The 17656-nt window shown below is 41.9% G+C and overlaps 1 protein-coding gene across 1 annotated transcript in view; it reads left to right on the forward strand.

The window, feature by feature from the left end:
* The window catches only part of LOC142148988 (semaphorin-6B-like), a 527730-nt gene that overhangs the window by 489837 nt on the left and 20237 nt on the right, over window positions 1-17656 (forward strand). Inside the window, exons 13-14 of the mRNA XM_075204826.1 lie at window positions 16733-16921; window positions 17019-17153. Of these exons, the coding sequence (XP_075060927.1) occupies window positions 16733-16921; window positions 17019-17153 (324 nt within the window). The remainder of the gene's footprint in view (window positions 1-16732; window positions 16922-17018; window positions 17154-17656) is intronic.

The following is a 17656-nucleotide window of genomic DNA, read 5'->3' on the forward strand; positions in this document are numbered from 1 at the left end:
GTATTACCTATTAGTCTGCCTATAAGTGGAATACATAAATAGTTTTTCATGACACTTACTAATGTGAATAATGTTCCTGTTATATGCCTCCTCTGCAACTTATACTCCTGCATGATCTTGCTCAGACAGTGTGCTTGTGCATTCCAGAGCGCTGCTGCATGGGTGTGTGGTGCTGTGAAGATGTTGGGCCTGAGTCATTAAGGAAAGTGAGGCAAGAAAAAGGAGTAAATGTTCTCCGGGACAAACCATGTTACAATGCAAGGGGTGCAAATTAATTTATTATTTTGCACATAAGATAAATACTGGCTGTTTTTTCATGTAGCACACACATACTTGATAGCTTTATTTTTACACTGAAATTTAAAGTTGAACTAGGACATGCCCTACCCCAACTATAAATCTGTGCCTACATTTTAACTTTACCCACCCACAAATGCAACATGGTTTTGCCCAGATTCAAAGTTACTCCTCTTTTATGCTTTGCTCTCCTTAATGACTTGAGTTTATCTGGCCATTTATACCCACTTCATGCTGGCTAACCACCCATGAGTGCCTTACTATACCAAAGACCGATACCCAGTACCTCCTAGGCATCCCAGTCACTCAGGCAAATGCAGTTAGAGAGGTACACAAGTACATTTATTGTAATAAAAACAACTTACCCCAATAGCTTAATGAGTTACAATCTTGACTTGCTGAATCAAGGCCACTCAGCCTGACAATCTCTCCAGCCAGTGTGGTAGGATTCAAGCCCTTGACCTCCCTGTGAGATCAGGCTCACCATGTAACAAGACCCACAGAGTTCTTCTGAGTTGCAGATGTACTAGCAGGAAGCTTAGTCTAGCAAAAAGCCTAGGCTTCAACACTGGAGTTCTTCCTAGGATGAAAGCAAAAAGAGCAAAAAGCTCCCCTGGCTCTCTCTCTCTCTTTCCTCTATACCCTAAAGGTTTTCCAGGCTCCAGGGGCTTGGTTAGTTTTTTTAGCCAGAACTAGCTTCCAGCTGATCAGGACTTCCTGTGGAGAAAGGAGGGGGGAATGAATGCTGCTACAGTCTCCTCACCTGTATCCTGGAACTGGACACCACCCGATCCTTACCCATAACCCACCTGACTTCCATTTAAGAACAATATATAACAGTATACTGCAATATCAACAAGATACATTTTTACAATGGATAACACACAGTAAAGAAGTATCCTATATAGACATAGCTACATTGTACCGTTATCCCCATGTATCACACTGCATTTGCACCATACCTCCCAACTGTCTCGATTCCAGCAGGACAGACCCAGTTTCAGTGGGACTGTCCCGCTGGAATCAGTGGCAGTTTGGAGGTATGCACTCCAACACTGATTTACTATGATGTCCCAATCACCATCTGGTCCCCATACAGCACATGCGCAGAACTCAAGAGCAATCCCTGCTATACACAGAACTCTGTGTTGTTACCATGGAGATAGTTGAAGCAGAGTTTTTTTTTTCTAAATATATGTATTCCTAACTGGTGAAACATTATGGCAAAATGATTTGTTAACCGACTCAGAAATATAAGAGGCAGAAATCAGGAATTCTTTACTTGGACTTCAGTAGGTGTCAATGACATTCTAGTGTAAATTAATCACAGGGAAGCACAATGCTGATTCGCCTATACACTCTTATTTTACAATGATTCAGTGACATATCTATAATGGGTTAAGGGTGTGCAGTGCACATAGGTCTATGAGTCAAAGGGGCCTTGTGTTTCCTGCCCAGCACCCACAACAGTGACAACCATTGCCATATTTCTAGAGCTCTTTCCGAGGGCAGTAAGAGGACTCAGCAAGTCAATGACACAATATTTTTAAACTGCTTATGCAGGGATATGTAAAGGAAGAGTTATAGTCAACAATTAGTGAAACAATCAAATGTCAAACAACTTTTACTTGAAAAAAGCAAGCTGGTCCCCAGTGATATGTCAGATAATAAACCACCATTTGTTTTGGGTGCTACCTTTCTTCATACGGCTTTTTGATTTACTTTACAGACTAGATATGAGCTGTTACCTTTATACAGAAGAACACCTACAGTAATTGTTTTTCCATGGATTACAGCACATTGCAGTCCAAAGTATATAGCAGCAGTATACAGCAGCAGTCACACAAATTAATAATAACAAATCATAGGCTAGTAGATTTTGTGTAACTGACCACAGCCAGTTTTATTTGCAGGTTTCAGAAGGACAAAGCATGACTAAATAAAGTTGTGCTCATGCTGTTGTGGACACTCCGGATCCACAGCTTGGCCACGGGCCAATCACGGCGCCCGGCCGCGGACCAATCATGGCGCCCGGCCACGGACCAATCATGGCTCCCGGCCGTGATGAGGTCATAGGGGAGTGACCAGCCGGGAGATATAGACGGCACCCACGTGGAGGCCCGGCAGTGCGGTGGGCAGTACCGCTGGAGGCAAGGGGACCTGAGCGAGCAGCAGGAGGGACACAGTCTGACCCAGCAGCAGCCACAGCCACTGCAGCAGACAGCACCAGCACAAGTCCAGACAGAGAGCCCTTGTCAGGGCTACGAGCTAACCTGTCTGGTGAAGGTAGAGCAGAGCAGATTACAGCGGAGCAAGAGCACAGCAGTGAGTCCGGACGGCCAGCACTAGCAGGACCGAAGAGGAGCTACGCTGACGTCGCGAGCGGAGGACCTAGACCAGGTAAGACCCCAGTGGGGACCACCTCTCTCGGGGCCACGCCCGCATTCTATCGGTCACTATTCACCCGGGCTCAAGGCCTTCTTCCTTCGGGCATTAGGTCCGCCCTCCAGTTTGGTAGCTCTCGTTAGGTCATATAGCCAGGCCCTGAGTAGACCCCCTAGGGCACCAGGCACTGAGTAGACCCCCTAGGGCACCGGGCCCTGAGTAGACCCCCTAGGGCACCAGGCCCTTAGGTCACCCCCAGGCTTTAGGCCCCGGCGGTAGAAGCTTGCCTTCGTTTCCCTTCTTCCCCCCCTTTCTCTCAGCATTCTTCCCCCCCCGTAGGGGACAGAGTAGGGCAGGAACTCACACACGGCTGCATTGATATTGTTGGTTGTCATTGGGGTATTGTACTGTGCCATTAGTAGTGTCTTGGGTATTGTACTGTGCAATTGAGTATTGTATTGGGGTATTGTACTGTTGTGGTTGGGCTTGTACGGTGTAGTAGGTGGTAGGGGGGTGTTGTGTTCTATCCGTAGGGGTTGGAAGGTGGTGTGTCTGGACAGATCGCTGGGTGGACTTAACTCGTCCCCTGGCCGTGCGTACTGCCTGGGAGGGGCAATTGGGGCGAGCTACGTACCACCCCAGGGAGACTGCGTAGGGTCTCCCAAGCCGGTAAGTGCTGTCTTTCCCTTCCCCTTCCATGTAGACTCGAGGTAGGGCAGGCCCTTAGGCGGCAGTGTGGCACGACTTCTTCGAAGGCTGGGGGAGATCAGGGTTTCCCTTTGTGCCTTGGGAGTAGTGTAGCACAGCCCTTCTGAGTTCCGGGGGCGGTCAGGGCGTTCCGCGGTTCCACTGGGGCAGTGCAGCCCTGCCCTTGTGAGTGCCAGGGTTTGTCCCGGTCGTCCATGGTTCCATTGGGGTGTCTGGCCTGGGCTCCGGCAAGGTTACCTGACGGTCCCAGGGCAGACTGTGTCTCGAGGGGTAAGACGGAGTCCGCCCGCACGCCGGCAGGATACTGACGGTTCCGGGTGGGGACTGTGATACCCCGCGGCACACGGCCCGCAGAGTGAGTCTTGCCCCCACATTCGGGTGGCCCTCCCCAGTGGGGAGTAGGGAGTTCGGGCGAAAACGTTCTCTACCCCGAACTCTTGAAGCCGCGTGGCTTGGCCAGAATAAAACGGGGAGTCGCCAAGCGGGGCTGAGTAACCCTCGGTTCCGGGGCGACATTCCGGACAGCCCCTTCCTTCCCCCGTTGTATTCGTGCCTCTGTTCCTCTCACATTACAGGGGACCGTGATCGTCGCCGAAGTCTCCACCCCTTGACGGGCCCCTGCCTTAGCGACCCTCGGGATCAGGTGAGAACCTTTCCTCTTGTTTTAGGGGACTCTCCGAGGCGTTCCTCGGGAGTGCCACTCTCACACTGTGTTGGTCTTATGATTGTGTGTCGTAAAATATGCAAATTTGTACTTCACTTGCCCAAAAAAAGGACGTACACATACATCTGGTCAGGACTGACACTTGTGCCTTCTTACGCTTGGAGAAGCAGAATGAGGGTTAGAAGGGATGCTTAAACACAGTCTCAATACAATAATGGCATGTTTCTGTAATTGTGGCTGAGACAGACCTGCATGGAGGTGCAGATGTCAGGAATTAGGATATTAAATCTGGAGCTTATGGAATTATCTTAGGCCACTAGGGTTCTTGGCTCACACAGGCAAGGAAAATAGGAGACATTCAACGGTATTTATTACAGAGTCTAGTACCGTTTAATACAGTAACATTAACAATGAAAACAATAGTTAAATAACGGCCAGGTGAGCCACCATCCTTCCTCTTCCCACAGTGTATGAAGCTGCAGAATTGGCAGTCTCTATCAGTGTGATAGGACACCGCCCAAGTCTCCTTGTTCCAGCAAGTTTACTCAGGGTCCAGGGATCTCAGATCGCCTGATGAAGTCAGCACCAATAGCACAGAATAGGTAAACAGAAGCCAACACTATTGTCTTAGGTTATAGCATCAGCAGTCATGAATACACCAGTGTCTCTCAGACCACTCTCATATCAGGTGCTAAATTCCCACGCTCTCTGTAGCCACCAAGGATTGGTTTTAAATAATGGGGTCCTATGGATTGGCTGCTGATTCCAGAGGGGCTGATAACTTTCTGATCTTCACTCCCCTATAACCTCTGCTGGGTTGGCTCCTGGATGACAACTTGTTCCTTACCCAGAACAATGGGTAGTCGCTAGGGTTTTCTTCTGACCAGTGTGTCTACATGCGATGCACTTCCATAACACACTGAACCCTGCTAGATTTACCTACAACCCACCTGGCTCTATTTAAGAACAGGAGATACAAATAATTAATATTAACACAGCTGCCTACAACATTGTAATATTATCATGCATAACCATTCCAACGTTTTCCGCAGCAATTAGTAGTGGCACAATTGCACACAGAGTACATAATCTTTGCAGATCGCAGCCAAGTCTCATGAGAAGTTATAGTGCATTTACATAGTTCCTTACTTGTTCTTTAAGTGAAACCCTACTGCATTATCAGGGAAGAAAAAGAACATTGCACAATTAGTCCTGGGTGTAGGAGAGAACGTGTCTGGGAGTTGTAGTCCATGATGGTCAGTGTGACTCAATCTCATTACAGCAGATAAGCCTGTCAGTAGCCGTATCACTTGCAGGTATCCAAGGGCTGGTACACATACACGCACTGTTGATAATGATTGTCGTCGGCACTAGCTAGCCGTTTCTGATTGGCTTTCTTTATTGTTTGTTCCTGTATTCTATGATTGTATAGGCTTATTTTAGAATGATAATTTGCTACTTTCATTAGTACACAAGAATGGAAAAAAAAGCACATAAGCATACTACTTGTTGGTGAATCAGATAAAGGTTCAGCTATCTTCGCTTCAGGTATTAAGGGTTCTTTAAAACACAAAGTGAATTCAGTAGAGAAGGCATTGTCTATCTTTCTAAGTTAAACATTGTGAGGTTGATGCAGAGTTGTTCACAAAATGGACATAAACTACTTAAAAGTAAAGTGTATGCAAAAATAACTTATTTTCGCCCATATGCAGAGCTCTACATATATCAGAACGTGTCCAGTTCCACGTGTTTTTGCAGGTCTGCATTTGCATGAACATGATCTTATTTATTTAGCCTGCGTTTGCATACCCCTTCCTTCTCCCATTCCGTCTCACCAGTCAAAAATAGGCACAAGTCTGCACTGGTGCATATGCATCCATCTATTTGTGGGCCTGCGCAGTGCGAATTTGTGCAAACTACGTTATGCAAACTGGTGTTAAGTTCAACTCAGCATTTCAGGCCCTATATCTGTTCCAGTCTTTGCTTTCTTGACTGACAGACTTTAGTTTACCTTTCCTAATTTTTCAAATACCTCAAAAGATATGCCACTTGGTTATGAACATGCTTCCCACCTAAAGCAATAGCATGAGACCTTTGTCACCAGTTTGCAAAGGCATTGTGGTTGTTTGCTCTTATTATACTTTCTGGTTCTGAGGCATATGCATATGGGCAATACACGCTGTTCCAGTTTTATAGGTTATAGCTTATGCCTCCCAGGTTTCTTTTGCTATATCTAACAGCTGAAAAGGTGTCCGGCCACAAAGTAAATTAAACTTGGAATAACCCATGACCAAAAGTGGGATGACTACTAGCAAACATACGATTGAGAAGTACAGGGTGATTCAAAAGTCACAGTGCACCCTTTTGTTTCAAAAACTCTACAGGAATTGGGCCAATTGGCCGATTTCAAGATGGCGCCCATGTTTGGTACATACCGTAAAAGATAGACCACGTCACCCATGCCTTACTGGAGTATTCAGGTTTCCCAATTTCCTGTAGAGTTTTTGAAATAAAAGGGTGTACTGCGACTTTTGAATCACCCTGTATATATCTAATACTTATCACTTTCCCAGCCTTGCTCTACTCAGCGTCTTTAGTAATATGGACAAGTATCATGATTTTCACAGCTACAAAAGCCACCAACATTTCAATTTACAAGCTGAAACTAAATCACATGTTCAATTACACTGATATTCCCTGTTTTTAATTTAGATGCTTTAGCAATTTATACTATTAAACAGCAAAAATATTCCTTAGTTTGGCCTTCCTCTCTTGCTGCTCCACTCTGCAAATTCTGGCTCCTCATTTCCTCCAAAATTCAATTCAAGCTTCTCACCCTTACCGTCAAAGCCCTCATCAACTAATACATCACCTCCTCTCTATTAACTACCTCTCATTCCCGCCTCCAAGACCTCTCCCGTGCTGCTTCCCACTTATGGAACTCCTTTACCTGCTCATTCAGACTCTCCCCTAACCTTCATTCTTTCAAGCATTCTCTCAAAACCCACCTTTACACTATTGGCTATCCAACCCTGTCCTGATCTTCTCCCTCTGCATATTCTAAGAACCCCAGTAACATGTCCAGTTTTGTTCTCCACTAGCTCTTATTGTCTCAGCATTTCCTTCTGCCTCTGAGCAAGGTCTTCTCTACCCCTCCTTTGCCTACTTTATCTGTACTTGTTTTGTTACTATGTGCAATTGTATTTGATTGTGAGGATACCAGGTTTATGTTAAGCTCTTTTGCGGGCTCAGCCCTATCTGGTCAGCCTGAAGGGCGAGGTGTTATCTACAACAACTTTACCTTCGACCGAAGGTCTGATCGCTTGGACGATTAATGCGTACACACTAGTCCTATTTTAAATGATTAACAAATGACCGACCATCCCGGCAGTGACTTTTCACAGCCATATTGTCGTGAGCAAAGGTTAGAATTTTGTACATACTGAAATGACTTAAAGAGGTCTATGTAACGATATCCTGAAGAAATTTAAATAAAGGGCAGAGAATGTTCAATAGTACCCACTGCAAACCTCATAAAAAAGCGAAGGTAACACATTTTCTTCATACATTTGTACGTTCATTCGCGACTGCACATAAACAATTTTTTTTTTACTAATAAGGATACTGTTGAAGAACAACAATCAACTGCTCTTTTTCTGCTTGCTGTGGAAAGAAGACTGCAAGTACAGAGCCGAAGGGAAAGAAGGAGAGAGAAAAGATCTGGTTGGACCAAAGAGTGGTTCAAGAGGAGAGATTCATTCTCTCATATGCCCCTGCTACTGGAGATACAGGACAACAACCACCATCAACCAGAAGGAGGACATCCGTTTAAGGAGACCCATATTTGCAGAGCAGAGACTGGTTGCTACACTAAGATTACTGGCAACAGGAAGGACACTGGCTGATCTGAAATACAGCACAGCAATTTCATCAGTGATGTTAAAACAAACAATTCAAAAAAGTTGAAATAAACTTCATGAAGATGTTTCATTTTTTTTTAGAATGCCACAAAGTACTAGTCACTTTCACCATTAAAAAGTTAAATGTTATAGTACTAATATAAATATGTTGAAACTTTTTTTTTTCTACAGAATTCAACAATAAATCTGTTCAATTCAGAATTCAACAATAAATAAGTGTGGTTTATTCTGTGTACTTTACAAATATATGCATTAACAAGTAAATAAAGGTTTGATTATAAAACATGTTCAATATACATATAAAGGGATACAGGACACAGGTGCAAGATGCATTACCATTTATACAGGAGTACTAATATGCAACTAGACATATATAAAATACACATGTATACACAACTATAGGAATGTTAGGCTGCTGGCCCTGATCACCAACTCACAGAACTAGATGACGGAGGCTTCACCTCTAGCAGCCGCCTTTCCCTTAGAGCTTGACATGCTCACCGGTACTCGGATGCCCCCAGGACTTAGCTCCAAGTCTTGTGTGGGTTGGTAATGCAGGACCACAGCGGTGGGCCAGGAGACTGGTAGAAGGCAGCGGGTAGTCAAAACCATAGCCAAGGTCAAGGGTCACAGGCAAGCAGGGTAATCGATAAACACGCCAGAGGTCGGGGTCACAGGCACGGTAGCAAAGCCAAGGTACAGGCAAGAAGTGTCAGGGGCACAAGCAAAACAGGCAGAGTCCAAATAATCCAAGCAGGGGTCATACACAGGAGCTCAAAACAGAGTATCCACAGGACAGGGCAAGGAAGACAGAAGCAGGTCAGCAGACTAGGATAGACACGCTAGAACTGGCAGTGAGGCTCAGTCCTCACTGCCTTAAGTACTCCTGGTAGCCAATCAGAGCCTAGCTCTGCAATCGCTCACAGCCCCCCTGCTAATTAGTAAATTATATTAATCAGCCCACAGCAACGGTCGGCCCGAAATACCGGTATGATGATCGGGACGCCAGGTGGAGCTACAGTGAGTCGCGGCGGTGTCCGCGGCCACCGCGACTGTCTAACAAGGAAATTATATTATCCAAAAATTTATATAATTATGCACATAGACAGATGTAATACACATAAAATTGCATTTTTGTTAATGTGTATTGAGTGTACAATAAAGTGACACATAGCTATAATTAAGGAGGCAGACATAAGCAATACACATATAAATGAAATGTTTTTTTACAACACTACACTGACAAAGTTAAATTAAAATGATAGACACCTGCGTCCCGGTCATCATGGTGACAGCTATGATGTGAGCAAAAGGTAAACACGAGCCACAGTGTCAGAATCACTGGGCGATACCTGCCAGCAGTTGGCGCTACTAAGTACTGAGGCGCGGAGCCTAACACACCCATGGTTTTCACCAGGAACCCCCGCAAGGGGAAACCAGAGGAACGGATATAGCCAAATCAGAAGCAGGAGAATGGTCAGGAAGCCGGGTCAATACCAAATATCACTCTAAGCCAGAATCAGGAACCAAAGGAGAAGTTAGGAACAAGCCGGGGTCAGAATCCAATAAACAGCAACACAGGAACAAACGCTGGAGCAAGGCTGAAGACCAAATACTCTAGCAAGCAAATGGCCTCAGTGTGTTCCTTAAATAGAGGGAAGAGATCCCTGATAGGTGCCTGACCTCGGCGGGAAAACCGCAACAAATTGCTGTCAAGTGCAGGGAGACGGAGCGTGGACTCGCATGCGTACCGATGGCAAACGTAAACGGCGTCGTGTTGCTAAGTAATGGTTGCCAAGCTCGGCGTATGCATGTGAATAGAACGGCAAGCATCTCTAAGCCGCGGGATGGCGATTCAGTAAGGAGACAGGTGTCCGTTTAGAAGCAGAAAGTGGACGGCGTCTGACACACAGCTTGTGACGCAGGTGAAGGCCATGGATGTCTGGAGTTAGCAATCTGGTCAAGGGGTTGCTCAGAACCCAGGACACTGAACAGAGGTGTGGAGAAAGCTAGAAGGCCCCAGGTTGTATGCCAATTAAGTACTGCTATACATACAGTGGTCAGGAGGAAGGTAGTAGGCCTCAAATTCGCTACCCATTATGCATTGGCTCATGGTAGTCATCAGATCATGCCTGATGTGTGTGGGGCCAAGAAGTGGCCAAGAAGATGGAGGCTTTTGTAAGTGCTGGGAACCAAGGAAGGCTGGACGAGAGACAAGACAAAGCCACAGTATAAATTAGTGGATCTGGTCTAGACTCCATCAGATGGTATAAAAGAAACCTGAATAAATCGCACCAGGAGAATCCTAATATTTTCTGGGTTAAATGTATTTCATTAATTCCATATATATTTTTATTATTATTTAATTTATTCTTGTTTTATATGGATTCACAAAACCCAGAAAAGGTGCTCCCACACAGAATACAAAGTATATCAACAGAGAACCATTGTGTTTGATTAAGGGCACTCTTAGGATATCTTGATAATAAAACATCTTAAAGGTTTATTGACATACATTAAAAATTTAAGTGTCTAATAATCAGTAGCAGTGAAATATTAAAATTGTTGATTATGAATAGAGCCAATGAATAGTTGATAAAGAACTGTTAAAACTAGCAATAAATGCTAGTACGCGCCGTTCTTTCTAATAGTGTATAGATCAGGGTCTTAAAGGGTTAATAATCTGTACCCTTTATTGATATAGTTTTATAGTTAGTGGTTGGGCTCATTAAAGTGTTACGTTGAGTACTCTGGTAATGCGGTAATATTGCCACGGTATTATACTCCCCCCTCCTATATGAGAGAACACTATCCGTGAAGTGATTGAGCTCATAAATAGCTATCATGAGTACTCTGCTATATACTCTGGACAATAGTCATCCTTATATATGGTCCGCTATTAGTTTAGAAATTTCAATATACTTATAGTATTTCAGATATAGGAGATAATAGGGCAAAAGTATCTTATAAGATGGTTTTTTATATTGTATCTATGTTCATTAATATGTATCTCCTATTAGAAACAAACCAGACACATTATCAAATCTAGCCCCAGCACTGCAACGGTCTGCGTGCCAAGCTGTATCTCTATCCCACGGGTAAGTCCGTGAGACGGCTTAGATGTTTAGAATGTATCTCCTAGTAACAATTTAATGATCTATTATCATTTAAGGTATGGAACCCAACCATGGATAGCCCGCTCCCTGCTGATTCCTAATGATTGTTAGATTATGTTATACATATTAGAGAGAAACGGCGCGTGTTTCTAACCACTAACTATAAAACTATATCAATAAAGGGTACAGATTATTAACCCTTTAAGACCCTGATCTATACACTATTAGAAAGAATGGCGCGTACTAGCATTTATTGCTAGTTTTAACAGTTCTTTATCAACTATTCATTGGCTCTATTCATAATCAACAATTTTAATATTTCACTGCTACTGATTATTAGACACTTAAATTTTTAATGTATATCAATAAACTTTAAGATGTTTTATTATCAAGATATCCTAAGAGTGCCCTTAATCAAACACAATGGTTCTCTGTTGATATAATCCATCAGATGGTAGCCAGATAATTAGTCTTAAGACAAGGGCCTGGCTAATCCCGATGTATTTGAGGCCTAAAAGATGGTAGACACTGGGGATGGCAACTAGTATCACTGACTAGGCTGAAGTTGTCTATATTATATGCAGTCAGCAGGAATGAAGTCTGGACCAGAGCAGGGTTTCTGAGTGCTGACACTTGGCTCCTAGATCAAATAAGGATGTCCAGCACCCCACGCTCACAACAGTATGTAGTCCACAGGGATGGCTGTGTTGTAGATCATATGGGAGGCTGCTTGATAGGCCTCAACATCTGCATTTGTGCAGCAGCAGATCAAGGACAGCCTCTTCTATTGGGTCAGGGGTTCTTTGGATTCACTGGTGGAGAGCATGTGAATTCAGTTTCAGAGTGCCAGGGTCCCAAAACATAGACAGTGGACCAGGCTACAACCAGCATTGTCCTAGGTGCTTCTATCTGGCCAGAGGCCATTCATCGGCCGATACACAGCTCAAAGCAATCCCTGGGGAACCCAGAGTTGGGAGCAGCTAGAGGGTTCCAAATTGGGATGGGAAGATCCCTGATGCTAGCAGATTTAGCTTTTGCCAGCAGCCATCTTGATGTCACTCACCACTGAGATCAATAACTCACATGTTTTAGAATAATTTGAAAATGATTTTGTTAATTAAGTCACTAAATGCATCTGTCAACCCAGTTGAAAGAGATTTACCAATCTCTAAATTCCACCCTATGTATAATGGTTACTGAGAGCAAAGAATTGCCATTCTGCTGCATAGCCCCCACTCCATATAAGCTGCTGACAGTGATACCAATAGAACAATGTGCTTGGTTTTATTCTTATAGCCTAGAAAGAAGCTGGGCATTTTGTGAATCCAGAGCCACAGTGGTACTTTCAGATTGGGAAATACTATGATTAATCTGTTATGCATGCAAGGTCTATTGTCTCTGAGCTATATATGTCTCTTCTGCTACTGAGGAGTCACCTGTGAGAGAAAAAAAAAAAAAGATATCAGTCAAATATGAAAGTAATCACTTACATCACACAAGCACATCTTTTGTACATGCAAAAAGGTTGTGAATGACAGAATCTTGAAAGGTGATGATGTTAGTAGAATTCCAGTGCTAGCCAGCATCTATCCAGGAGCCGGTATAAAGAAAGAAAAGAGAGATGCATAAGCAACTAACTATAAGCATGACAAGATGGAGCATGTGTGTGGCAAAAGAATAGATTGCTAGGGGCAGATTTAATTAGTAAAAAAAATCACTGCATAGTGTCCTAGAACGGTCACTATGCAGTGATTTTTTTCAGTGAAAGTAATGCTTACTTTTGCTCTCACCCCATAGAGGTAAGCTAAAGTAAGCGCTACGTTTTACAGTATAAACAGTAATAAAGCGTGGCCGCGATGTTCTCAGGAAGATTGCGGCCAATTGGATTTCCCTCTATTATGTCTCCCTACTTCCTCTTGTTGACTCAATGCCTCCTCTTCTCCACTTGCTACCTACCCCATCCTTGTCAACTTCGGTTACCCTTGCCAACCTTTTAATTGCCCTTTGTAATAGAACTTGATTTATGTTATCCATCTTGTATTACTTCTTGGTTTTTTTACTCAAACTTTTCAGTTATATTTTTGCTGTGTAAATTTATGTGAACTTTTGTTTGTTCATGTAAACTATGTCTACCTTGTGCGCACTACTGCCATGCAATGCGCTGCAGAACTTTGTTTCACTGATGGGAGATTTTGAATAGAATAATTTGATCAATGGTTTCAAAAGAGAAGAATACGAGGGGTTAGTCTAAATGAAACAGCTACTTTGATTTAATTGATACAGTCCTATAAACTGAGGATCAAACTTAATTTATGAAACTTTTAACTTAATAGTTTTTGTAGTTACTCAAAACCTGATAGCATGGCACAAAATAGGAAAACTTTTCAGATGTTCTGCATGTTTTTTGAGGGTGTCTAGGATTGTAAGTCAGATAATAAAATTCACAACATGAACTCCAGAAATAAAAATGTAGGGCGCATTGTCATTTGAAGCTTATTATTACAAGCAAATGCTATCCATGGAAAAGGATCCTCTAGTTTATTTTTCAATCCAACAAAAAATTGGACATGCAGATGAAAAGATGAGTTTAACTCTAATTTGTGCAGAAGGCCATATTCAGCCTCTAAACACTCAATGAATGAATATCCAAGTGCAAACCATGAAACTGAACAAATTTATTTTTTCAGATGCAGATAGTAAGACTTTAAGAGAACAGAAGTGAATACAATGGAAAAATTATTCATGATCACCAAGATGACAGAGTAGAATGGGATGAGGCAGGTCATTGATCTAGCTGGAAGAGGTAAAAAAAGCAGTGGTTTGGCTTCAGTCTGAAGACACTTTGCTTTCTGTACTTTGAGCACACATTGGACAAGTCTAAAAAAGCCTGCCTAGTGTGTGGATTCAGGGAGGGTCTTGAAGCCTTTTGATCAAAGTACCTAAAGATGTTTTGAGGAATGCGTCTTACCTTAGGGAATAGGCAATCAGATTTTAAGGTTATTTCCAGAGGCATTTAATTGAAGTAGTTGAGAGACCTGTAGTCTAATTAGCTTTAGTTATTTGAGGTTTTTTTCCTGGTTCTGTCAAGGATTTAGTCTCTGTGCAACTTCAAGATACTTCAGATTTTTATGATGAGAATAAATATTCACAGGAAGAAGTACTCCTTCCAACAGGTATCTCCATTATTCCAATGCATATTTGCTACCAATAGTTCTTGATCTCCAATAGAATGGACTCTTCCGGGTGATTAATCTTTTCCAAAAAGAAATACAAGGAAGTCTTTTTAAGTTGCTAAATAACTGCCCATACTGCAAGAAAACAGGCGTGACGTGGGTCCATATGCTAAATTGCTGGGGAAAAAGAAAAAGATAAAGAAAAGATAAGATAAACAAATGCTTCTGGGGTACACATGATAGCTGGTAACTTTTTAAACTCATGGAATTATGGGTGCAGCCACAGTGGAATATATATTAATAAAATAGCCATAGTAATTGCCAAAGAAATAAAGACCTACTGGCTTCAGCCAGATTAAAATTACTGATCCTGCTATGGCAGGGAAAGAAATATTTTGCTATTTTTAAAAGAATCCTTTTTTAAAATTTTTCTCTATATACTCATATTGACATTGCTTGCATTTTCGGTTTATATGTACCATGTTGAAGTTGTAAGAGACTAACTGCATAACATTTCTGTGAAAGGCAACAATAAATTCAAGATGATTTCACTTTTATTTCAATGGTGATCCCAAATAAGTTTCTTCAGAAACCAATATGATCTAGTTAGCATGGTCATATAAATAATTGCCAAGATGTGGCCACTGGAGCATTGGTTGAGAAAACCACAGCAGTCTTGAGGATCTCTGCAAAACAGGTGCTGAAACTGAGGATGCACTTGTTACTGAATTTGAAAAGTGACCAAAGAAGCTTAATTGCATATACATGACTGGAAAGATTTTGACGGAACTGGATGATTTAGTCCTGTATAATTTGTTGCTTGTGTTCTTACTCAGAGTGCTGTTGAATAGCTGACATATGAAATACAATTTTATCCATACAGAAGCTGCAAATGAGAAACAATTTGTGGGGGGTTGAAGCAAGATTATATATTGTAAAGGGCAACCATAAAAATACAGTGGTGATCCAAAACACAACCATAGATCTCTCAGATGTAATAAGGACCAGAATTACAAAAGGCAACAGTGAAGTGAATCACTGTGCTTATGGAATTCAACATTAAGAATTATAAATAAGCCACAGGTGGATGAAATCAGTATCATTGGTATACTATTTGTACAGATTGTGCACAGTAAAAAGTTGAAGATTGCATGATGGGTGCTGCAACAGAAGTGGTGACAAGAGGACAGTAATCATTTGCAGGAGGATGTACTACCAGTCCACACTCCCAGAAACAGAGGCTGTGAGGTTGCCCTAATTAACATCTGATATTAGTTCTGCTGCCTAGCTGGAGGAGCACATGGATGAAGGATCACCTGCAAGCACTTAATCCTTGTACTGTGACAGCAGCAAGTTTTTAAGCCTGTAAAAGAACAGAAACTCCTTCCCTCCCTTTTCCTCAAAAGTGCCATACTATCAGTCTATACAATGGGTTGCACATCAGTCTCCAGGGGGTAAATGTATCAAGCTGAGAGTTTTCCGGCGGGTTTGAAAAGTGGAGATGTTGCCTATAGTAACCAATCAGATTCTAGCTATCATTTTGTACAATGTACTAAATAAATGATAGATAGAATCTGATTGGTTTTTCAAACCCGCCGCAAAACTCTCAGCTTGATACATTTACCCCCATATCTCTTATTTTGGACCTATGAGATGCAGTTGCAATTTCCTTATTTATTATGACTTAATAAAATTACCCTTTTAATAATCCCATATTTTTTTAAATGCTATTTCCTTGTACAGCTTCTATTGTGCCTGCACCCAAATTAGGTTCTATGCTCTATCAACAAGACCTCTCTTGTTGATAGAGCATAGAACATGGTGATGATATTAATTACATCATGCTATCGTTTCCCTGCTAACACCAGACCAAATGAAAGAAAATGGGGATTCTCAGTTCACTCTACACTTTCTTCTTTCTTCTATTCAGATCCTCTACCAAACATGCCATAATATGAATAGAGATGTGGGCTGAACCCCGCCAAAAAGATTAAAAAATTGCAAGACTAGTCTATAAAACTGAAACAGAAAAACATATGTTTTGTCAATGTTTCTTTCTCAGTATTCAGTGTTTCTTTTTGCAAGCAAGAAAGGACCTGGTCCCACAAAATGCTAAACACATAGTTAACATTGTTTTACCAAAACTAGTGGTTCGATGGAACCTATATAAAAGATGAATGAAAGTTCTAAGACACTGCAACGATCAAGATTTAAGTCATAGTTAATGTCCCTTCTTTCTTAATAGGTCCTGGTAAGTGTGGTTGGAGAGGAAGCAGACTGTTGATAAACTATACTCTAAAGAGCAATAACCTTTAAAAAGTATGCAGTTTTATAGTTATCATTGAAAGTTTGCTTTGTGCCACTATTGCATAGTGCTTCAGAACATGTTAGTGATTTTCAAAAAATAATATTTTTTGTTTGAGATGTTTAGTTCTTCAGAATAGAAATCTCTATTGTGTAACTCCCCAGGGATCAGCTGACACACCTTGCTGTGGATACATCTTGTGGTATATTTGGGAATGAAACTGTTCTCTTCCTTGGCTCAAATTCTGGAATAGTCCTAAAGTATCTTCTGATTTCCAAAGTTTATACATCTGACACAGACAATGCTAAGCATAGTATCTTGCTTGAAGAGTTCCAAACATACCCTGCAGATAGGTATGTTAGTGTCTTGAATGTTCTGTTTAATACTGACTTATTGTGTGTATTCCAGATATTACTGTTATATGTTGCACATTCTGTTCCCTGTTTGCAGGTGTGGTGAGAAAGAAGAACAGAAAATAATTGGCCTGGAAGTGGACAAGGGGTCAGGGTCTCTCTTAGTGGTGTACTCCAGATGTGTAGTAAAAGTGCCCCTTGCGCGTTGCCAGAGACATAATGGCTGCATAAAGTGAGTGTTACTTGGAAAATAAAATAATTAACATGTCATACATATTTTTAAACGTTTAAAGCTTATTCTAGCATAGATGAGGCTGGGTGTGTTCTCTATAAAGGTTTGAAGTGCTTACACGTGGAAAAATTGTACTATGTGTAGTAGACTCCTAAGAGTGCAAGTCAAGTGTAGTCTAATTAAGTTCCTTGGTTCAAATAAATAACATGTTGTTCTGATATATAAAATTAAAATTGCACATCTTCTGGAATACTGTTAAGCATCTAACTAGCTGCTGCATAGCTACTTACTGCCCACATACAACATGTTCATTAGGCTTCATTCAAAAGGAGTATTTTGTAGCAATGATACCTGTGTAGGAATAATTATATAGGGTTATTTATCATTACAAAAAGTCAAATCTTCTATTAGGACTTAATTCACAAATGTAATGAAGCTGTTGCAAATGCAGCAGATTCTAAAAGATAGATAAGTATAAAAAAATATACAGGGTGCGTCCAGAA

Source organism: Mixophyes fleayi, chromosome 1 (genome assembly GCF_038048845.1).
Source record: "Mixophyes fleayi isolate aMixFle1 chromosome 1, aMixFle1.hap1, whole genome shotgun sequence".
Taxonomy (NCBI): Eukaryota; Metazoa; Chordata; class Amphibia; order Anura; family Limnodynastidae; genus Mixophyes; species Mixophyes fleayi.